This window comes from Macaca fascicularis, chromosome 5 (assembly GCF_037993035.2).
Source record: "Macaca fascicularis isolate 582-1 chromosome 5, T2T-MFA8v1.1".
Lineage (NCBI taxonomy): Eukaryota > Metazoa > Chordata > Mammalia > Primates > Cercopithecidae > Macaca > Macaca fascicularis.
In genome coordinates this window covers 41,008,860-41,033,037 of record NC_088379.1, presented here as the reverse complement: position 1 = coordinate 41,033,037, position 24,178 = coordinate 41,008,860, and the positions used below count along the sequence as shown (strand labels likewise).

Here is a 24,178-nt window from a genome sequence, read left to right as displayed (position 1 = left end):
ATTGCATTGGGGTAAAGGAAAATGTAACAAGAAAATATAAGGCAATAAATAAATATTTTTCTCTTACAAAACAAGTTATCATCATCATCATCATCATCATCATCATCATCATCATCTTCATCACCGCACCTACTATTAGCCAGGCACAAAACCCTGTGAGGTAGGGACTATTGTCATTCCCATTTTGTAAATGAGGCAGAGGAAGATTAAGTAATATGCTCAAGGTCCAATGTTGGTAAGTGGCCGAGCCAAAATCCGAATGGAGGTGGTCTGGCTCTAGGTAGAATGACTGGTTACAGTACTATGAATGTTATAACATTTTAAACATTGTGATTATAAGGTATCTCTGGCTCAAATGTGATCTTACTGTGAAACTGAGGGTTCATTTTGAATTCCTCTACTACTTAATCAGTTAAATAATCTGGACATGTTATTTAACTTCCCTGAGCCTCAATTTCGTTGTCTGTAAAATGGCAGGAACAATCTCATAAAGTTATTGGAAGGGTTCAGTGAGTTAATAGATAAAGAGGAGATAAATATATGTAAACTCTTCAACAGGGTGCCTACTATAATGAAATGGTTCAAACATGATAGAAACTATTATTGTCAAAAATACTTTCTTACAAAATTAAAATACGGCCCAGGTAGTTACCTTAAGGGAGAACATAATAATGAGAGAGTAACATTTTTTCTTGAACAAAACTTTGTCCACAGACTTTGAGGTGATTTAACTCAAATCAATTACAAACACAACAAGCCTGCACCTGCTTTCCAATGTTTAAATTTGTGGGCTAAAAATATAACTTTGCCTATTACAACTCGATAAATTCAGAGTACATATTCACTTGCCAGAAAGACTGCCCCAAACTTCCAGTTATGTTGACTATCTTGTCAATAAGATTTAATGGAGAGAAAGCACAAAAATGTGGCTGTCATCTTGCCATCTCACATTTTTCATTCTTCCCCCTTCTAAGTTAATGAATTTTTCAAAAAGGGAATCCCACAACCATCGTGTCTGGTTACTCACTTCCGCCTTTCACTGGGAGACTCGATCTGATGGTTAATGCTTTTATCCAGTGGGAGGGTTTTTGGCTTCACGTCTTCTGAACTGTGCATTGGATTTGATACCTGCTGATTCTGGGATGGATCTGAGGCCAATTAAAGAACATAAATGTAGTGCACAGTAAAATCACCTTACTACCCAGGAAGTCACCTTTCTTTAAAGTGCTAATGCCTGTTGAGGTTTCATAGCGATTTCATGCAGGTCATGGGCACATGGTGGTTAGAGAGGCCACTTAAATCACTGCATCACGATTTAGTTCTGGAAGCAAAGGAGGTTAGGAACCATGCCCTTTCCCCTCGCTGATTTCTGATGTCATAAAACAGTACTTTAAAACACTGACTTCTTATGCATGAAAGAAAGCAAATCTGGGTGGACGCAATTATAATCTGGAACATCATTTCTAAAACACAGTGAACACCCATTGCTTTCTCTGACTCATGGATCACATCAACTGCGATGTGGTTTAAATCCACAGGGCACCTGAATGGTATTCAGCTTGCAGGGATATCTCCGTTTGGGAACATGCACAAATCTATGCTTATGTATTATAATCAACCCAGGTAAATATCTGTGTAGACAACAGGCTAAAGAGTGTAAGGCAAAATTCATTAATTCCACCATTATTGCTTTGGCAATAAATACATTTACCAGGGTAACTCTTTCATCCTCTTAGCTCACTCCTCCTCTTTATATCATTCAGGATTTGAATTTTCAGTTATCTAGGAATGATACTGAAGACGCTCGGCATGTAGAATTTGGTCATTTTGGTGAGGAATACATTTAAATTTTGTTGTGGCGAGCCAGGAGTGTGGGAGACACAGGTGGAAATGAGGGTGAAGTGGCAATGGGAGCTGACGGGACCTTCCCAACATTCCAGCACCCGCATCTCACCCAGCTTTGGGGATTCCACTCCTCCATAAGCATTTTATGGGGAGATTATGTCCAATGGTGGAATTAGGAATTTGAGGAAGTCTCAGAATGCACTACTTATGAAGGTCAAAGGTTTTCTGTAAAGTTACATTTTTTTTAAAGTGCGAACACCGTCTCAGGTCTCACTGAGTCCCCAGCACACAGTGGTGGGAGCTTATTTGCTATATATTGGGCATAAGCTAGAAGTCCAGGGCCCTTAGAAAGAAGCCTGCAGCCAGCAGAGATCATAGCTTTCTGGACAATGTGAGGGTCTAACAACAATTTAAACATTGAATGAAACTGGTCTTCTCCATTCTTACCCTGAGCAAGCTGTGGATTCGTCCCACAGCGTGGGGCCCCAGCCTCGGTATCCAGTTGATGGTCTTCATGAACTCCTTTTGATACAGGGTTTCCAGAATGAGCCAAGGCCCCTTGAGTTAGGCTGTTAAAATAAAGAGGTATACTTCAGAGCAGACAGAAAAGTAACTGAATGAAACTTCTTGGTCCTATAACTTAAAGGATGGAAGTACCAATTATAATATATATAAAAAAAGATGGGACTGTTTATTTATTCTTTTTATTTTAAAATAGATTTAAAATGATAAAGTACTACAAATTTCTATTATCCATCCATTTAACAAGCTCAACAAACTATCATTTCTGATGCCTTCTCTGTCCACGAAGGTCTTCATTCTAATAATTTCAAGGAATGCCAGTGCTAACCTGATGTTCACAAGAGAGGACTTACTGTAAAAATCATTTAGCCACATGAAACCTTTGAAGACCATGGTCACTCACTGGCCTTTCAGTGGCTTCTGTGTGCAAAGAATGAACAGATGGAGGAGATAAAAGGAAAGTTTTTCTGGTGAAAACAGGGACAGCCTGGAGAACTAGCTAAAATTCATGTAAAACGTCTGTCTGGAGAAATTGCAAAAATGCAAAAAATTGCAAAAATGAAGGTAAAAGGTTTTCTGTAAAGTTACATTTTTTGTACATTTTGTAAATAGCTTATCAGCATCATTCAGATCTTCCTGACTAGTGGTTTTCATTGCATAAAAGTCCCTTTCAAGAGTGTAAACTGGAAAGTCATCCAAGGGCCCTATAGTTTCTGGACATAGGCCTGAGCACCTGCAGCTTACAATTTAACCAGTCTTCTAGCTAATGAGCATAGGAGGATTCTCAGGGCAAAATCCCATCCGGAGAGCTCTGCTCCCAGCCAAACTTGCAAGTTGGCCAGTCTTTGAAATGACACTTAGCCTTTCATGCCTCAGATCCCTCTGGGGTGCTGGTGTGTGTGTACATGCATGCACTCTTGCCAATACCTATCTGGTATCTCGGAGCCCAGAGGAAAACATCTTTCTCATGAACAACATGTTGGTTGCAGAACACTGCCAGCTTCTTGGGCTTTCTGTAGGTCCCTTCTAGCTAAGGGATGGGGTGGGGTGGCATCAATAAACCCATTACAACCCACAGCCACAAACAAAGTCTGCTCCAGTCTGAGCTAGTTTTGAGTGCTCCAGGGGTCTCTAGCTGTCCTTTTCTGATCTCCCATGGAACACAGTAGAGCATGGATGGGGTGACTACCCATAATCAATTGACTAGTTGGTTATCCTTTATATTATCACCAGAATAAACATGGTTTCTTACAGCTCAGGGGATAATAATGGCCAAGTTCAGGTCCACAGTGAAACCACAGTGGTGGGACCCCAGGTTCTCATTTCAATTTCTATCACTCCAGACACATTCATCATTTCAAGTGAGTAATACTTAGGTTTGGGGCTTTGAATCAGCTTTTGAAGACTGATACTGTCCTCTTTGTTTAAAAAAGAGTTTGCCTTTTCAAAAGTAAGGCTATTTAGGCCAGGCATGGTGGCTCACATCTGTAATCCCAGCACTTTGGGAGGCGGAGGCAGGTGGATCACCTGAGGTCAGGAGTTTGAGACCAGCCTGACTAACATGGCGAAACCCCATGTCTACTAAAAATACAAAAATTAGCTGGCTGTGGTGGCACATGCCTATAGTCCCAGCTACTTGGGAGGCTGAGGCAGGAGACTCACTTGAACCTGGGAGGTGGCAATTGCAGTGAGCCAAGATCGCACCATGGCACTCCAGCCTGAGACAGAGTGAGACTCCATCTCAAGAAAAAAAAAAAAAAAGAAAGAAAAAAGAGAAGGCTATTTATATTCAAGAGCATAAGGACACTGATTTTAGACCTATTACAAAATATGTCCAAGCAATATGTAATGTATTACTGGAACATTCATTTCAAAGCTGAATATAATTTGCATCAGCAAAGAGTACCCTTCCTGGGCATGCACGAGTAGAGTCCAGCTTTGTAAATTTTCATGGACGGCCTGAAATGGGCTCATACCTGCCCTTCTCCTCCAGTCGATCACTTTCCCTAGTCTTCAGCAATAAGTCACTGTCATCTCCCTGGAATGATTTCTTCCATCTTCTGTCTTGTTTTTCATCTTGACAGTTTCCCAGATCTATCTTATTCTAAGGAGAAAAACAATGAAAATCTTAAGTATACATTTTAAATACACTGTATAACCCTTATCTCTGGCCAGGGATATCTGAAGTATTTTTCAATCATGTTGCCTATAATTTAAAAACAGTTGTACAAATTAACTGAATAGCCACTGATTTCCAACTACTTGGAATAAATGTATAATCTGAATCTCTTTCGAAAGTTATTACAAAAGGGAATTGATTAGAAAACCCCTCTTTCAAAATAAAACAGTCATAGGACTGCTCATTTCAGGACAAATGGTTTTCTGGTATCCACAGGTTATTTTCCTTTATATGGATTATGGACTATCCAGGTCTTGATATAACTTCTGCCCTATCCTTCCATCTTCTATGACCTTATTTGGGGAATGTGGAGGCAGACCAGACTTTATAGGCTCTCTCTGGCCTTCAAAGACAACATGTAAATTTCTTGAGAATTTTTGTTTGTTTTTGGTGCTGTCCTACATAAGTTCATTTTATTTATTTATTTAGGTTTTTAAATTTGTTTTTTGTTTTGTTTTTAAGTTTCGGGGTACATGTGCAGGATGTGCAGGATGTGCAGGTTTGTTACATAGATAAACAGGTGCCATGGTGGTTTGCTGCACCCATCACCTAGGTGTTAAGCCCAGCATCAATTAGCTAGTTTTTAAAAATTATTATTATTTCCTTTAGAGATAGGGTCTTGTTCTCTCACCTAGGCTGGAGTACAGTGGTGCAATGGCAAGATCATGTTCACTGTAGCCTTTACCTCCCGGGCTTAAGGGATCCTTCTGCCTCAGCCTCCCAGGCAGCTGGGACTACAAGTCTTGTGGAATGTGGGGGGTGAGAAGCGATTTTCATGGACGCTGGTGGAGAACATATTATTGACATCTCTGCTGCTGCCAAACAATGGAAAGGAATGTATAGTATGGCAGAGGGGAATAAATGTCTATTGAATGAATGAATGATCTGGCAACTGGGCTGTGAGAAGAATATTCCAGAACATGACTTCACTAATTGAGATCTTGCCAGCCAGGTGTGGAGAGACTCTGGCTTCCAGCCTACTGGGATAGATCTGGCTGGGGTAATGACTTTACTGCTCCACAGGAAATGACTCGAGTTTGGCAGCAGCAGTGATGGAACAATGGGGCACAATGGCCACATAGTTGCTGACGTGATTCTAGGGGAATAGCTAGTCTTGGATTTAAACTATTGAGTCTGTTGGGTAACCCTGGTCTTGGGGTTTTGTACTTCTATTTAGGTTTCTTTATTTCACAAATTGCTTTTAATCTGTGGTCTCACCATTGTCCCATTGCCTTCAGTCACGGAGGAAGAGGTAGACAGCTGGTCAGCGGAACTTGAAGAAACAGTAAATGGAACCACAGTGTCTTCAATTATCTTACGCTCCTAAGGGGAAGGACAGAAATCGATGAAAGGGGGGGAAATAAAAATCATATTTGTCAAAAGAAAAATGTCATTAAGGCACTTTAGAAAAAAATCAGAATATGTTCAAACAAGCAGGGCATTTTAAAAAGTCTTATTTTCCAAAAGCATGCAAATCATATAACACTCTCCATGGGTAATAATTTAGAAATTAACATTTAATTTTGAAAAACAAAGACTCCACAAATTAATTGGTTAGAGTGATACAAGAAGCCTAATTAGAAATGCTATTTTCTGATATATGGATCTGATTATGACATAGGGATCTGATTATGCACCAAAAGTATTGTTGAATATAAAATTCACAATATTAATTATGAACAAACTTTAGATAATATACATAAAATGCAGCCCCCTTTAAGTTATCTAATGTGTTCTGGCTTATTCATTTAAAAAACAAAATGAACCTAAACCAAATTCTCTTCTCCTCCAAATCTCTTTAGTGCTCTATAGTAAATGCATTCATTCAGCCTCAATATCAAAATTATCCTCATAGAATTAATTCACTATTACCAAACAACAAACACACAAATGAATGGAACTGATTATTTCATGTCACCTCTCCAAGATCAATCAAGAATCTGACTCACTGATTAGAGAACAGATGTAATTGTATCGTCTCCCTTGACTGACTCAACACGCCCTTACCATGAACTGTATTTGAGGGGAATTTTGGTCTTTTAGAACCTAAATGACATGACTGTTTTAAAGAGGTTGATGGGATTCTGCTGTCAGTAAAGAGTCAGACACAGCCACACGCATCTGCATGCCACAGACACAGAGAGTGTTGCTAGATTGAGGAATTGGGACGACAAGGTCAAATTCCTTCTTGGGAATTTCCTACCTCCTCATAGTATCTGCGTTCTTCCTCTTCCACCTCCTTTTGGGCCTTTTCCCACTCTTCTTTCAGCTTGTCCTGCTCCTTCTGGTATCTCTCCTGTTATGGAATTTCCATAGATTGTTCTGAACTGATTGCATACGTCATCGGGAATTTTCCCCCCTAAACCACCATGCACAATACGTTGCAAGATTATCTTCTTCTTGTAAGGATTCTGAATGTAATTGATTCATGCAATGGAAAGGGAATACAGTTTTGTGGCACTCAAATATTTTGGGAACATAAAAATCCAATGGACAGCAGTATTTTCTACTGCTCATGTTTTGCTTACAGAAAGAGAAAAGACAGAAAGGTGGAAAACCTCTAAAATCTTCCTTCACTTGGGTATTGTCCCAGGTGTGCTAAATCAATAGTTTGGTTTTATTGGGCCCTTTAGAGATGAGTTTTGCTATTCCATTAATAGAAATGCATTGCTGCGAGGAGAGTGTGATAAAAGATGAAAAACCTTGAAGGTTTATAAGACAGACAATACAGAAAGGTCCACTGTGGACAAGATGATAATTAGCTGAGTAGCTGAATCACTCTTTGCTTGTGACTATTTTACCAAAATATTCTTCCTAGCTTTAAGTAACTCCTGAATTAAGAGTAGTTTTTAACCAGTCCATTAGAGGACTTCTTCAGAACTGCCATTTTTGTTTTCAGAAACAATGCAGCACAAGTCACCATTTCTGGGGGGGGAAAGAACATACTATGAATAAAAATGGTGTTCAAAATGTGACTGGAGTCCCTGATGGCTGATTAGAAGAAATGAATAAATGGGTATTAAAATCAACGCACAAAATGAGAAGTGACACTCCTGATGCCTTGGGAATGGCATCCTGACATGACAGACAAAGGAACCATTGATGCGTGGTGCACACACTCAAATATTTTAGGCTGACTGTTGTCAATCCTCTCTTCAGGGCTGAAACAAGTCTGCTTCTGTCTTCATGGGGAAGCCACTGAGATTTCCTGCAGGCATCACCTGTTTTGTCGGTATCTTAGGAGCAGAAGGACTTTCTTGGCATTCTCTGGAGCATGGTGTTCTTATTAACTCTAACAAAATCACTGTTGATCAACCCATGGCATGCTCTTTATCTCCAGGTAAAAATGTGTTATGAAAACCAAATATTGTAAAGTTTTAGAGAGGGACCTCAGGGGCTTTTTAGAATAGAGGAAAGAGACCTTAAAACTACATAAAAGCTGGAAACCAGTAAAGCTTCTTAGACTTCTTGGTTCTAGGAGCTTACATCATGTGTTCCCCTCACCAAGAGGATGAACTGATTATGCAGAGAGGCAGAGAGTGAAAGATGCAGTATTACACACACACACACACACACACACACACACACACAGAGTCTCTCTCCCTCTCTCACGCCCTCCCCGACAAACACCTTGGCCCACAACCCACGATGCCATACCAGGCAACAAGTTAGAAACACAGGAGCAATAGAAAGGCCTGGTGCCTGCGTCTGTTACCAGGGGTCACCCCTTGGCATGTAATAGAGCACCACAGTGGGGAGCACATTTGCCTGACTTCACCGTGTGGAAATCTGACTCTTGGCTGTTCATCATTTACATAGGGAATGAGGACCTAACTCTCCCAGAGACGAGCAGATGGTCGGGGTGCACTGAGGTCTCACAATGGACCTCAAATCCCAGCAGCTCCAAGACTTTGATGAATCAGGTTCCTACTAACAGTTTGGTATTGAAGTCTTAACCTTCTGCAAGTTCCAAAATGCCAAATTTAGGCAGAACCAAAACCACACTACCATCTACTACTGCTATATAAATCACCATCCACCATCTCACCCCTGGGAATTCAGCCAAAAGGATTAGAACAAAAAAAAAGAAAAAGAAAGAAAAGAAAAAAAAAGTAAAATAAACTTGCATTAAGCATTGCTTTCTACAAGCAGCAGAAAGTCACCAAAATTAATGAGATTTAACATATTTTCCTTTATTTATTTATTTTTTATTTTTTGTAAAATCAGTACTAGTGGGAATGTAGTGGAAGGACCATGAGTTTTAAAGTCATCCAGATTTGGATTTGAATCTGGTCTTGACACCTGTTAGCTGTGTAACCTTGGGCAATTAATTAATTTCAGTGAGCTTTACTTTCTTCAGTTGCAAACAAGGGCTAATAAGACATACTTTGAAGTGTTGTTTGAGGATAAATGAAGTAAAAATGTCAAGCACTAACCACAGTTCCTGGCACATCCCAGGTAACCAACACGGGTTAGTTCTTTAGGTTGCTAGATTGCCTTTTGAAGCCGTGTTAATCCATAAAACTGGCACGAAGTAGGAGTATGATGAACTTACTACCAGAATTTTTCTAGAATTGATAATCAGCAGCTTTTACTCAAAGGTAGAGCAAACATTTCTTTTTCTTTTTTTGTGTGTTTTTGAGACGGATTTTCGCTCTTGTCATCCAGGCTGGAGTGCAATGGCGCGATCTCGACTCACTGCAACCTCTGCCTCACGGGTTCAAGCGATTCTCCTGTTTCAGGCTCCCTAGCTGGGATTACAGGCATATGCCACCATGCCCGGCTAATTTTGTATTTTTAGTAGAGACTGGCTCCATGTTGGTCAGGCTGGTTCTTTTTTTTGAGACAGTCTCACTCTGTTGTCTAGGCTGGAATGCAGTGGCGCGATCTCAGCTCACTGCAACCTCTGCCTTCTGGGTTCAAGCAATTCACATGTCTCAGTCTCCTGAGTAGCAGGAATTACAGGTGTGCATCACCACGCCTGGCTAATTTTTGTATTTTTGTAGAGATGGGGTTTCGCCATGTTGCCAGGCTGGTCTTGAACTCCTGACCTCAGGTGATGCACTCACGTCGGCCTCCCAAAGTGCTGAGATTACAGTCGTGAGCCACCACACCTGGCCCTCAAAGGTAGAGCAAACGTTTCTATTTAAGAAACTAGACTGAGGCTAAATTTTATTTCATGTGTATGCTAGCAGAGAGCTTTTAGATAATTAATTCCCCCTGCTACTTGGACCAGAAATTGATTGGCAATTAAGGAGGTGATGAATGGGTAGACTGGCCCTTAACCATATTTGGAGGAGTTTTTGGTTCAGCGTTAATATGAATGGTTTTTCATCATGTTTATTATTGTAGTCTTTGGCAGGAAGAATGAGACACAGGGTACTCCATTACATGGACACAAAATGTGGGATCCATGTGGATTCCTTTCCACATTTCCTGTGCTAAAAGTCTACTTAATGCAATGGAAAGTAAAGTAAGAGAAAAAAAAAGAAAAAACAAAAAAAGCAGCAAACCCAGTCCTACCTGAAGCAAACGTTCCTGTTCCTGTTGCCATTTTTCCTGTCGCCTGCGCTCCTCTTCTGGGTCCCATGCCCAGAACTTAAACTGCTTAGAAAAATAAAAGCATGATCAGAATGGAGCCATGTCCTCAAGGGACAGGCCAGGTCAAGAATAGACAATTGGCCTCTGGCCTGGCACCCAGATTGACACACAGAAGCAGAAGGCTTCACATATCTAAACATCCTCTTTGGTGGCAGAAACCATTTTTTAATCTTAGTCCCTCTTTGATTTTCTTCCAAGATGCTGGTATGATTCTGTGAATCTTTTTGGAGCTAATGAAAACACAAAGTAATTAGCCACTGGCGTTGGAAAGCTTTGCTTCATTTCTCTTAGAAGTGATTTCTCTTAAACGCATTCATGCTTCTGAGCTTAAGGTGCTCATTCTGCATATCGATCCTGGGTCCAAGCAAACAAGACCGGTTATTTTAGCAGAAATGCATTTTGTAAGAAGTAGTGTTTGCCACACTATAAAACTAATCTTTTATACTGCAGTTGCTTTCCCATACCACCTTTCCCTACAGGGGGTTATTTAACTCACAAATGCTCACCAGTAACACCTAAGATCCAGGCAAGCAGATCACTTGCCCTGGGGCCCGCATGACACAAACGCTCAAGCTCAAAGACTTATTTCCTTTTTGTATTAATAAAAGGTTTTTGCAAGTTTGGGAAACAAGTAAATAATGGGGAATAACAGAGAAAAATCCATGAACCAATGCAGGTGTCCAGGCCACAGAATATGAGACTGGGAGGGTGCAGGTCGGGGGAGGGAGGAGGGAAATCAGTCAGCCCCCGGGAAACGAGTAAAGAGGGGTTGCTGTGTTTAAAGTTGGCTGCCCCAGTCACCCAGAGTAGGTGCCCAGGCAGACCAGGTTCCTCAGTAACTGTGCTCCTCCCTTCCCTTTGTTCTGAAGGGGTAGGACAGGGAGGCAACTGCCTGGGAATCTTGAGTTGAAAAAGCAAGGCAAGGGTGGGGAAGGTGTCGGGGGATGGGAAACAGGGTTGGGGTGGGGAGGGGTGCAGGCAGAATCTGTGTACCCCGGTAGCCTGGGAAGATGAACAGGGGCAGTCCTATCCAAGGCTTTGATAGATCCAGTTAGTGCCCAGGGTACCTGGGCCAGGCCACCCCCCACTCTGCCTGGCCCCCAACAGATTCACATTACCATTCAGGTGCATGCAGGTGGGCTGGCCCAGGGAAGTATTTTGAAGCAGAGAATGCAGGCCAGGCCATGGGTGATGCTTGATTTATAACTTCATAAATATTTAGAACTTTAATATATTTGGACAAATGAAACATGGGCCTCATTTTGTACTCTTGCTACCGTGCTTCCTGCAATTGATTGCGATGGCCACAATGCTCACAGAATAGTCAAACACAAGTGGGCCAATAAGCTAGGGATACTAGCTTATCGCTTCCTACTTGCCACTCCTGAGTTTCACACTGCGCATTAGCATATTACAGGCTCTGGTAAGTTATGCAGGGGGAAAATCATTTAATTGTGTATACAGATGGTCCCCAACTTAACAATTTTTCAAGTTTATGATGGTGCAAAAGCAATATACAGTCGGTAGAAACTGTACTTCAAATACCCAAACAATCATTCTGTTTTTCACTTTTAGGTTGGTATTCAATATATTTCGTGAGATATTCAACACTTTATCATAAAATAGGCTTTGTGTGAGAGGATTTTGCCCAACTGCAGGCTAACATAAATATTTTGGGCACATTTAAGGTAGGCTAGGCTGAGCTATAATGTTCAGTAAGTTTGGCGTTATCAAATGCAGTTTTGACTTTGAGTATTTTCAACTTACGATGTCTTTATTGGGATGTAACCCCATTCTTAAGTTGAAGAGCATCTGTAATCTAAAATTTCCCAAACTCCCTTGGATGACCATAAATGTTATCCAAATGTGGTTACACCAGATGGGAAATTCTATTAGAATTTAATGACATTGGAAGTTGGCTCCACCTGTCATTGTCCTAGAACTTCGAGGTGGTTTAAACATTCAGAAGCTTCTCCAGGGGCACGGCCCCTCTTTGTCTTTTGAGGGGAAAGGGGATATTTATGTGAATAAAGCCACAGAAAGACCACTGAGGAAAGTTCAGTAGTAGGAAAATAAGAGAAACAATTAGGAATTATTTAATTTCTAAATTTCACTAGGCGGTGCTCTCAGGAATGTCAAGTAAGGAGTGGGCAGATAGGAGGAGGAAGTGTGGGGCAGGGGGATTTAGTACAGAAAATACAGAATATGTGTTAAAAGGCAAGAGAGGAAAGCAGTGGGTATGTTAAGAGGAGGATAAAGGGGAAGAAACCAGCATGATAAACAAGAGAGAATGAAACAATGATCTTGCTCTTTCTTTTGCAGATTATTTCCTGGGCACTGACTGTGGGCCAGGGCAGGGGTACCAGCTGGCCAAGTGGCCCAGCCTCATGGAGCTTATACCTGAGTGCGTGTGGGGTGGAAGAGTGACCAATATATACGTATGACCAGAAGATAGTGTGATAACTATCATAAGAGATGTAAAAAGTGCTAGAGGAAGTCAGAATGGACAGCATTTAACCCACTTGGTCCTACAATTTACCTGTTTACAAGTCCATATCTTCCTCTGGCCTAGGGATTTCTCAGGAGGCAGGAAGGGCCCCTCACCCTCCCATCTATCCCAAGACCTTATATTTTTAGGCCCTCAACAAATGTTTGTTGAATAAATGAATGGAATCCCTTCATGCTGGGTAATGCATCTCCTACCATTAGAGTCCCTTCTTTTCACAGTCCTGAGAGCCTCAAGTACTCCAAGTCCAATCAAAAATAGCCAGTCTATGGAGGCCCGCATAATCTAATGCTTATCTCCTCTTGAAGCTTTACTTATTTCAAGTTTCTTTTATTTTCTATTCTAAGATGAGCCATTTACTATCAAAAGCACATGAAATTTTCAGAGGATTTACTTAAATAGGCCAGTGATTTTTGTCTTTCTTATTCTATTTTCCATAAACAAGAAATGAGAATGTGTTTCTTTGGAATGCCCTTCCTCTCCATCCCTCCCCAGGAGCATGAACAACTGACATCTTTGTTCTAAATGCAATTTAAAATGGAAAACTTCAGATCTGTGCCATGGATGCCAGCTCTGGGATCGTTCTGGGGTTCCCATCCATCATCAATGAACTCAGCTTCCCAGGAAACTCAGGATTCCCAGTATTGGCTTGGGAGTGAGCCTCCACAGATAGTCCCTAGTTTTGTAATGTGGGTTATGCAACAAGTGATGGATCCCTTCTCTGTTCTGCAGAGATACTTAGGACTCCCTAAGTGAGACAATTTGCCTATAAATAAGAATTGATATTGACTATGGTGGGCCTCTTGGATTGGCTATTGGGAGTGGGGGAAGGATTCATTTACGTATCAGTCACTGTGCTTGGGGCTTCTGAATAATTATTTCAATTAAGGCTCATAACAACTTCAAAAGAAAAGTACTGTCACCTTATTGTACAGTTAAGGAAGATGAGGTTCAGAGAAGTTATATAACACCTTCAGGGTTACACAGCTAGATCCAGAGTCAAAGGTACAGTAGTGATTATGTGGCTGAGCTGGGGTTGCTCATGGGCAATGCCACAGTTGGTTGTGCCACAGAGAAAGTCTCCAAATCCAATGGAAATTCCAGAGGACAAATGAGGAGGACAGGCCCGAGATTAGAAACACCAGTTCAGATGCCATGCAGCAGCAAGGAATGTCCACAGCACCTTGTGTCTTATTTTAATTAACAAATGCTTTCTTATTTCATTAAAATACAAAATGGAAAGCAACATTATAGTTAATATTGGTCAAATACTGATTATGAGAAGGGGTACAAAAATGAGAGCTTGGGTCTCTTGGAGAGTTCAGGCAGGTCCTATCTGCCAACAATATACTATGTTCAAGTATTATCCTCATATTAAAAAATGAGATGCATTTTAAAAAATGTGTCTATAGAAACTGTCAGTTTTAATACTAATTCCTACTGTCACATTCTATTTTATTCTATTCTATTCTATTCTATTCTATTCTATTCTATTCTATTCTATGAGATGGAGTCTCACTCTGTTGCCCAGGCTGCACTGCAGTGGTATGATCTTGGCTCACTGCAACCTCTTCCTCCTGGGTTGAAGCAATTCTCCTGCCTCAGCCTCCTGAGTAGCTGGGATTACAGGTGCCCGCCAGCACGCCCAACTAATTTTTGTATTTTTAGTAGAGACAGGGGTTCACCATGTTGGCCAGGCTGGTCTTGAACTCCTGACCTCAAGTGATCCGCCTACCTCGGTTTCCCAAAGTGCTGGGATTACAGGTGTGAGCCACTATGCCCAGTCTGTCACATTCATTTTAATTGCCTCTTAGATTTTGCTTTCTTATCACTTATTTCCAGGCACGGTAACACTTCCATATAATGATAATCCATATCTTTATAATTTACCCAATGGCGCTATATATGACTTTTAATTATTCTTTTAAAAATCAATTGTTTGGGTCTCAATTTTGGTTGAATACTCCTTTTTTTTTTTTTTTTTTTTTTTCTGAGATGAAGTTTTGCTCAGTCACCCAGACTGGAGTCCAGTGGCATTATCTCGGGTCACTGCAACCTCTGTCTCCTGGGTTCAAGCAATTCTCCTGCCTCGGCCTCCAAAGTAGCACCACCACACCTGGCTAATTTTTGTATTTTTAGTAGAGATGGTGTTTCACCATGTCGGTCAGCCTGATTTTGAACACCTGACCTCGTGATCTGCCCGCCTAACCCTCCCAAAGTGTTGGGATTACAGGCATGAGCCACTGCACCCAGTCTGAATACTCTTTAAGCCAATCAAATGTTATAAATTAAAATCACACTAACTCATAATCTTATTCCTTAAAATGAGTGACTTACAGGTGTTGTAACAGGTGACTTTTCACTGCTTGGAGAATCCACTGTGCAGAAAAAAAAAGAAAGAAAAAAAGATACGAATGTGAGTATCTTCTAATTGTCTTTGTTTTTGACCTATCAGTGGAGTGTAGTTCCTACATCAGCTTTAAACCAATTTTTGTGTGTGTGTGTCTTTGTGTTTGTGTTTGGTAAGCCAAGAACATCAGAAAAGCATAATAAAGCAGACAACCCCTGTAGCAGGTTGCACCCATCACCAAAGAAAGTTAAAACCACTATCAAATGATTGATCACATCAATTAACACCAGGTACCAGACTACAGGAAGCAAAAACTGTTCCTATTAGTACTGATTCTTAGTGCACTTTGCATTCTGGCTTGACTAAGTAGTTCCCTCACTGTCTGGCATGGAGAAGTACCATACAAAGAGAGGCCAGATGTCACCCAGGAAGCAAACACAGTGACACAGTTAACAAGAGAACCATGATCAGTTTCCGGTAAATGCTTTTAATTTTTTTTTGTTTTTAAAGGCAGGGGACTATCAAGAAAATGATGAATATTATTATTTCTCTGAATTCTTGAAATCAACATAAAGTTGTGTGATTCTCTCCCCCCACCCACAATTTTAGCATAATCGGTAGTAATACCAAAGAACTAGCTCTTTGCTAACTGTGCATAAGAAATAATTCTTTTCCCCAGAAATCAGAAATGAAGACAAGTGCCAGACATCATTGATCGCCCCAACATGGATTTTTGCACAAAAGAAATACAGCTACTCAGTATGCAGTTTACCTGACTGGGAGAAAAACTGGGATCGTCGCCAAGAGTTCTGAACTCTAAGCGGAACACTGGCAGTGCCAGGCGACTCTAGATCAGATGGCAGAACAGAACAAACAGAAAACCATGAAAACTAGGGTGAGAACTGAATAGAACCATGCTCCCAAGTACGAAAGGGGGTTTGGCTATAGTCAATACCAGAACTGACAGTCAGTAAATCTACAGTACAAAATGTCTTAATAATACACAGATAAAACCTGAAGACATGGACAAAATCAACAGAACTGGGACAGTTTATGCTATTATTTGTCTTCTTTGGTGTTAGGTGAAATTTCATAGGGTCACACTTAATGGTGATAGTGTTAAAATGTTAAATCTCAAAATGATAGGATGATATACTATGCAAGAACAAAAATGTACAATTTGTATTGCTTTTTGGAGAACACTAGAAAAGTATAAAGGGCAGCAAAGATGGGTGGTTTAATTACTATTTCATATATATTACACTTCATAAGTTTTTTGTATATATAAATAAAGGTTGTGTATATGCCTGTCTGTGGTGATTCATGGCAAGGATTTGCATCCTTAAAACTCTGCTGTTCTCATCATTTTCAAGCCCCCCAAAAAATCAGTTTTTAATGTGCACATATTTCACTGAAACATCAGTTTGAGATATCTTTCTGCTGCTGAGAGGCAGTTAAGAAAAGAAAATTTGTCACTTTCAAATGTATTTTATGAATGTTTTCAGGGCATTTAAAGACTGAATGCATGGGTGTGTGTGTAAGGAAAACGTGTGGAACAGCATTAGGGTCGACCAGCAGATCTTCAGTGACCTGTGTGACCAGTCTACGAATGGATGACTTTATAGAAATGGGGAAGAGACCACTTTCTGGATGAGAAAGTATTAGGTGTCTCTCCAGGATACCTGATCCTAACTCTAGAGTTCCACTGGACTTGATGCTTGACTTCAGATCAGTCCCTTAAATGGGTGCTGGGCAGAGACCTATGCCTCCCCGATTTCCCCATCCCAATTGAAGACAAATCATGTATTTTAAGGTTACATTTATTAGATGTCTTTGGCTTCTTGAAAGATGGAAACTTTATAAACTTCAAGCAATTATTACTGTTATTGTCATATCAATCAATGATATTTTTGGTGCACAATTTAAATAAATACTTGAGGCCACTGCTTTTCAGAGTGTGGTGAGATGTGCAGCTTGAGCATCACCTGGGAACCTGTAAGAAATGCAAATCCTCTGGCCCCAGCTTAGACCTACTGAATGAGACACTGTGAGAGTGGGCTCCAAGCCCTACAGGGACCCTGGCACACACCAGTGTTTGAGAACTGCAGTGAAAAACTGGATCTCCACAACATGAACACTCTTATTTTAAAGAAAGGATTCAAGAGTAGTTTATTCCTGCCTGGTGTCTTGCTCTATTCTTTTACTACTCCTGCTGCTATTCTACGATTACTAGATTACATTATGAATGCTTATTCTGGGCCAGGTATTGAGCTAAACACTTTTTATGGATTCTCCCATTTGGTATTTCTAATATCCCTATGAGGTTATTACTGGTATTATTTCTAGTTAACAGGTACTGATTAGAGATTAGAGGAAATCTGATGGGTACAGTCACACAGCTAAGAACTACACACATGAAAATCTGAACCCAGGCATTCTGTCTCCAGAGCATGCAGCTATAGTTACAGTTTCCATGAACCGGGTAAAAGCATTGATATGGTTTGGCTATGTCTCCTCCCAAATCTTGAATCGTAGCTGCCAAAATTCCCACGTGTCATGGGAGGGACCTGGTACGAGGTAATTGAATCATGAGGGCAGGTCTTTCTTGTGCTATTCTCGTGATAGTGAATAAGTCTCATGAGATCTGATGGTTTTATAAAGGGGAATTTCCCTGCACAAGCTCTCTCTTTGCTGGCCGCCATGTAAGACGTCCCATTGCTCTTCCTTCATCTTCCACTATGATTGTGAGGCCTCTCTAGCCATGTGGAATTGTGTGTCAATGAAGCCTCTTTCCTTTATAAATTACCCAGTCTCAGGTATGTTTTTATCAGCAGCATGGAAACAAACTAATACAAGTATACAACTGGTGTACTCCAAATACAATTCTATCTTAAAGAATAAATTTTGAAATGTTTCAGTACTCTACTAAATTTTATTTTTTAATCATTCAACTTGGGTAAAGAATGAAGTAAAGTTTCTCAATTCAGCAGCACATTTGATAAAATCAAAATGCCTCACAATAAGTAATGGAATGTGTAAATTTATAAGAAAACAAAACATGGCTTTAAAATGGCTTAAAATATTTATTCCCTCTCTATACCACTTATCTACACAATTACAAAGTACTAGAAATAGGGCAGAATTAAAATTGGTCCAAATACGGCCATTTGCTGGCCCAGTTGTGACACTTCATTTTTGTTAATTCCCTTCAGGACAGTAGGACTGACAAATTTAAGATAAATGCTTCGAAAATAGTATTGAACTTGTTTCCACATTATGAACCTAGTAACCATCAGTACATGTACCAGTTAATTATTCCCAAGAGTTCCCTGTTATGTAGATAAAGCCCAACTTATCTGCCAAACATCAATAATAGCTAACGGAAGCCAACTCAGATTCTGCCAGTGGCTGAAATAGCTGCCCACCCTTAAAAAGAAAAGTAAAAATAAGCTAAATCTACAAAATCCACTGGGGAAAGTCTATTAAAAAAGAAAAACAAGAAACCCTACAGTTCTTGCCTCCTGAACTCTAGCTGTTTTTTAAAAAAATGTTTAGGCTGGGCGTGGTGGCTCACACCTGTAATCCCAGCACTTTGGGAGGCTAAGGCGGGCAGATCATGAAGTCAGGAGATGAGACTATCCTGGCTAACACAGTGAAACCCCATTTCTACTAAAAATACAAAAAATTAGCCAGGTGTGGTGGCAGGTGCCTGTAGTCCCAGCTACTTGGGAGGCTGAGGCAGGAGAATGGCGTGAACTGGGGAGGCGGAGCTTGCAGTGAGCCTAAATCGTGCCACTGCACTCCAGCCTGGGCGACAGAGCAAGACTCCCTCAAGAAAGGGAAGGGGAGGGGAGGGGAGGGGGAAAGGAAAGAAAGAAAGAAAGAAAAAAAGAAATGAAAAAGAAAAGAAAAGAAAAAGAAAAAGAAAGAAAGAAAGTAAGCTTAAATTTAATTTTTTTTTTTGGTAGCAACAAAGTCTTGCTGTGTTGCCCAGGCTGGTCTCAAACTCCTGGCCTCAAGTGCTCCTGCCTCGGCCTCCCAAAGTGTTGGGATTACAGGTGTGAGCCACTGCGTCTGGCCCATTTCCACATCTAGAGAGAGATCTCACAGCAGTAAAATTCAGTGGTCTAGTTGTTTTGAAGAATAGTCCCTCTGGGTTGTGAATTCTCAGAACCCATCCTCCACTGTTCACATCCCTCAGGGCCCTTTCTGGTGGTCGTGGGCACCTGGGATTCCCCCTGGGATAAAGGGATTCAAATTGGGTTCTTAAAGAATAAAGGGGTGAAGTCACAACCCTAAATATGGTCTACACAGTACTTGGGGAATTTTCAGTGGTCAGTGCCATTTTAAGACTTTCTTATAAGGCCCTAAATGCCTATGTTTTTAGAGGCAACCCCTTCCCACATCATATCAAACACATTAAAATACATCCTCAGTATGTATGTGTTAAACATTTTTAAATCCTCAGTATTGTATGTGTGTGTTACACATACACACATATGTTTCTCATATATACATATATATATATATATATAGAGAGCTACAAATGATTTTTGGAAAGATTAAAATGTTTGTCTATAACCTGTTTAACTATGATGGTGAATGATTTCTCAATAATCATCAGGCACCCAGGAATTATTATGGAGTAAAAAAAATGGCTTTTTCTCAAAATTATTGTCAAATTAAATGGTGATGACTAGAATTAACAGTGAAATAGACATAATATTAAACTTTTTATTAAATATATTAATTTCTGAGTTTATGACTATCTTTATATTTTAGAGATAATAATTTTTTTTTTTTTTTTGAGACAGAGTCTCACTCTGTCGCCCAGGCTGGAGTGCAGTGGCATGATCTCGGCTCATTGCAACCTCCGCCTCCTGGGTTCAAGCGATTCTCCTGCCTCAGCCTCCTGAGTAGCTGGGACTAAAGGCATGTGCCACCACGTCCAGCTAATTTTGATAATACCAAAATTTTAAAGCTCTAACACTTGTATAGGCTCTATTGTGCCTATAGTGCCTGGCTGACCAAATGGCCTTGGCAGCTAGGGTTCTTGGTCTGCTAAAATAGAGAATCCAGCCCCAGCTTTCCATTCTTAAGTTATAAATTCAGCCATCACAGACTCTGGCAAACATGCTGGCTAAAGGAATATCAACATAAAGGACGTAATCTTCCTCTAAATTAAGTAATAGTTTACTACAGATGGGCTCAGCAGAACATGTAGACCTAAAATAAAACATGTCCTCCTCTTTACCTTGAGAATTGAGATTTGGCAAATGCAGTTGGTTGGTTTCCGGCATTTTGTCCAGAAATGGAAATGTCAGCGTTGCTTCTGGTTCTGGAGATTTTGGCTTTACCACCTGGACAATGAACAACAGGCATAAACATTACAATAACTGTCCATTAATAAACACACAGGTGACATAAAATTTAAGGATCCATGGTTATAACAGAAGTCAATCAGTTCAAACATTTAACATTTCACTTTAACTTTAAACATTTAATTTTTTGTTTCTTTCCTAAAATGCTTTCATCCTTCTCTACATTAATAGAAAGTCAATTTTTTAGATAAGTCAGACAAGAGCATAAAAATGTAATGATCACTTTTCTCCAAACCAGAAGACAATGTAATTCCATCTTTGGAATTACACATCACTCTCTCTTATTTTCTTATTAAACAATCACAAATTCTCTTCACAGTACCACACAAAACTGAGTTTGTAATGTCAGGAAATTAGATGTTCCACATAAGATACTTAAAACAAATCTTACTCCATAAGTGCTAAACATTCAAGTAATATTACTTTTCAATAGACATTATTCTAAAGACATTACATAACCACCCACAAATTTATGCAAAGCACATTAAAGACAGTATACTTTGCCTGTTGACAAAGAAGCATTATTATCAATAACCACTGTCAAACAGTGCCTTAGTATCTGATGCCCTTAGGGAATTCTTGAGGCATGTTAGACTACTTGTCACTACTTGTAAATAGTTGCAAAATTACAGACTTTAAAAATTCTTATGTTTGTTTTGTAAAATAGATTTTTCTTGTTATTGCTACTTAATTTTGTTTCTCCCTAATCTGAATGACCTTTAGTAGAAGCACCCTTCTGATTTGTTACTTCTAATCAGCTGATTGCTGAAAGACCAGATTACCAAACTTACTAAAACAAAAATGTCTAAAATAAGCATCGGTTGACACTGTGCGTAGGTCTGAATGAAGAGCGTGCTGTATAAGTTTATGTTTTTTGAGTTGCTCACAGGACCTTCTCTGATTCACTCTTTGGATAGTGGCTTTGTTCCTGATAGATTAATGACCTCAGGGCGAGTGAGACCACAGAGCACTTGTTTCATTACACGTTGATCCCTAATTTGGTCCTCAGAATAATTTATGTTAGAATTTATCCTCCGAAGGATTTATTTTTCTTTATGAATAACATATTCAACTCTAAGAGAATCTGGAAGAAAACTAATCACCTCATTCTGCATTACAGAGGTCAACCAGGTGTCCAAATGAATGTTGGTGCTACACAGCAAATGATAAGGTCTAGCCTTCCCTAAGCTGACAACCCACCAATTAGCCTCAGAGCATTTCCTCATAGTGGAGGCTGGCAAAAACACGTTTCAGTAATGCCTGGTTGTAAATGAAACAGTTAAGGGTCATCAGCAATGATCAAAATGACCGCTATGTAAAAAGGTCAGCCTGTAAGCATGGGTGCTTTGTTGTAATCCTGCATATTTAATTTTATGCTTAAAAAATATTCTGAGAATAATGTTTACCAGATGACCAAAAGGCAAAATGCACAGAAACACACACACAAACAAACTGAAGAACTGAAAACAATTTTTTTCCGTAGTTGGGCAGGTGTGACTCTGGTGATCCACAGATGGACTCCAAGATGAGGTTGCACAGATGAGGCTGGCAATGACTACCTTTTACTTAGGGTATTCATTCTGTTCAAGTTAAATGTTTTTTTACTTGCAATCATACAGATTTTTCCTTTCAGTTTAGATTTAAGTGGCAAAAGCAAGTACACTTGGAAGGATAATAAATAATGGTTACTAGTCCAAAATAATGCAAAACCTGCAAAAGTGGGAACTTCTGCCTGCCTCCCAACATTTCACCCCCAGTTTGGTTCCCCTTTCCAGACCTGTAGACCATTCTTTAATTATCTATAAAAATGAAGAATAGCTAGGGTCTGAAATATTGAAAATGCATCAAGGCAACAGGCATTTTAGAGGCTCTACCAAGGATACAGAATTCTCAGCTCCTTAGGACAGGGACTGCATCATGTTCACTGTTGACTTTCCAGTACCTAGCACACGGCCAGGCATGATATAGTAGGTGCACAGTCAATACTCGTTGAGTAAATGATGAATAAACTGGAGCTACAAATTTAAGGTTACTTTAAGGTCAGATCCAAATTGAGGATTCCTTCTGGAAGGTGGGACACCACCACAGATAGTCTTCCAGTTGTGCCAGTCCACGGTTTTCCGTCTTGGTGGCCCAATAAAATTACCTGAGAGCTTTTAAAAATACAGATGCTTGGGCTCTGCCTCCAGAGATTCTAATTTATTTGGCCTGGAATGGGCTTGGATTGTTTTGTTTGTTTTTGAGATGGGGTTTGCTGTGTCGCCCAGGTTAGAGTGTAGTGGTGTAATCACGGCTCACAGCAGCCTTGACCTCCTGGGCTAAGTGATCCTCCCACCTAAGCCTCCAGAGTACCTGGAACTACAGGCGCTCACCATCATGCCTGGCTAATTTTTTTTTTTTTTTTTTTTTTGTAGAGATGAAGACTTTCTGGGTTGCCCAGCCTGGTCTTGAACTCCTGGGCTCAAGTGATCCTCCTGCCCTGGCCTCCCAAAATGCCAGGATTACAGTTGTGAGCCACCACGCCCAGCTAGCTTGGTATTTTTTAAATTCTCAAGAGTAATCAAGGTTGAGAACAACTGCTGTAACTCATGAATATTTTTAGACTTTGTACCTGAAAACAAATCAAACTAATGTGTATGAGATGAGACTCTAAACAAGGAAGAAACTTTAACAAAGACAAGACTTTAAAACCTGTTATATCAGAATAATAATTTTCTAGGTTCCTTGTTATCCAAATCCAGTGGCATCGGAATTACCATTGCTAACAAATAGGTGATTACTGGAGAGAGATTGGCCAGTAAGCTGATGGGTTAAAAAGCAAATAAGCAAACACACACAGCAAACTAAAACCTAACTGCAAAGCTTTAAAACTTATATTACACCTTTCTACAAAGAACAGCCTGGCCAACATGGTGAAACCCTGTCTCTACTAAAAATATAAAAATTAGCCAGGTGTGGTGGCGGACGCCTGTAGCCCCAGCTACTCGGGAGCCTGAGGCAGGAGAATCACTTGAACCTGGGAAGCAGAAGTTGCAGTGAGCAGAGATTACGCCACTGCACTCCAGCCTGGGCCACAAAAGCAAAACTCCATCTCACAAAAAAAGAAAAAGAAAAAGTACACATTAAAGATAGGAAAAAAAGATGAGGGGAGAAAATAAATCATTATTCACAACTGCCACAGCAACAGCTAGCTGTAATATGGGGCCATGTTAACTTGTGGGTTTAACCGCTTTCCTCCACTCTGCACTTCACCTTTTGTGACAGCACCAACTCCACCTTTCCACTCATTTCATTTTCTGGTTTCTTCTGGTCTTTTTCTTCTGGCACATCGTTCTTCAGCTGGGGGCTGGAGGGAAATTCCACAAAGGCCACAGTCGGGCTGCATCGAGTCACAGTTGTTGTAAAATGCTGTGGTTCTGCAATGGAGTTACATCCAGAAACAGAGAAGGAAAAGAAAATCAAATAACTATAGGGCCATCTACTCTGCAATGCCACGAATATGACATTGCCATGATACAGACTTTCAGTCCATATCCTGTCCTGGCAATATAAGCTGGATGACAGTGTGCTGAGAGGTATAAAAGAGCCTAAGATGCTGGAATTCCCAAAGCTCTTTCATAGTACTGAACAACAAGCAACATAAAACATGTCCTATAACCACACTATGAAGAACTTCAGTTTTTGGTAAGGGTCATGGTTTACATCTGAATAACATTACATGGAACAGAAAGCTGACATGAAATATATAATGATTATGACAACTGGGCTGGTTGAGAGAACATCTACAGGTAGTT

At 40.2% G+C, this 24,178-nt stretch overlaps 1 protein-coding gene across 50 annotated transcripts in view; it reads right to left on the bottom strand.

Moving 5' to 3' along the window:
• The window catches only part of LIMCH1 (LIM and calponin homology domains 1), a 343,072-nt gene that overhangs the window by 13,233 nt on the left and 305,661 nt on the right, over positions 1–24,178 (bottom strand). For 13 of the 50 annotated variants that reach the window (XM_045392290.3, XM_045392291.3, XM_005554775.4 and 10 more), the window contains 9 exons: positions 23,637–23,800; positions 20,258–20,363; positions 14,991–15,031; positions 10,070–10,150; positions 6,750–6,842; positions 5,765–5,869; positions 4,344–4,471; positions 2,293–2,414; positions 1,028–1,148 (listed from right to left, as the gene is read on the bottom strand). In XM_045392290.3, the coding sequence (XP_045248225.1) occupies positions 1,028–1,148; positions 2,293–2,414; positions 4,344–4,471; positions 5,765–5,869; positions 6,750–6,842; positions 10,070–10,150; positions 14,991–15,031; positions 20,258–20,363; positions 23,637–23,800 (961 nt within the window). Of the gene's footprint in view, positions 1–1,027; positions 1,149–2,292; positions 2,415–4,343; positions 4,472–5,764; positions 5,870–6,749; positions 6,843–10,069; positions 10,154–14,990; positions 15,032–15,775; positions 15,851–20,257; positions 20,364–23,636; positions 23,801–24,178 lie in introns of all 50 variants that reach the window. The other 37 variants (XM_005554772.4, XM_005554774.4, XM_074039678.1 and 34 more) reach the window with 5 other exon arrangements.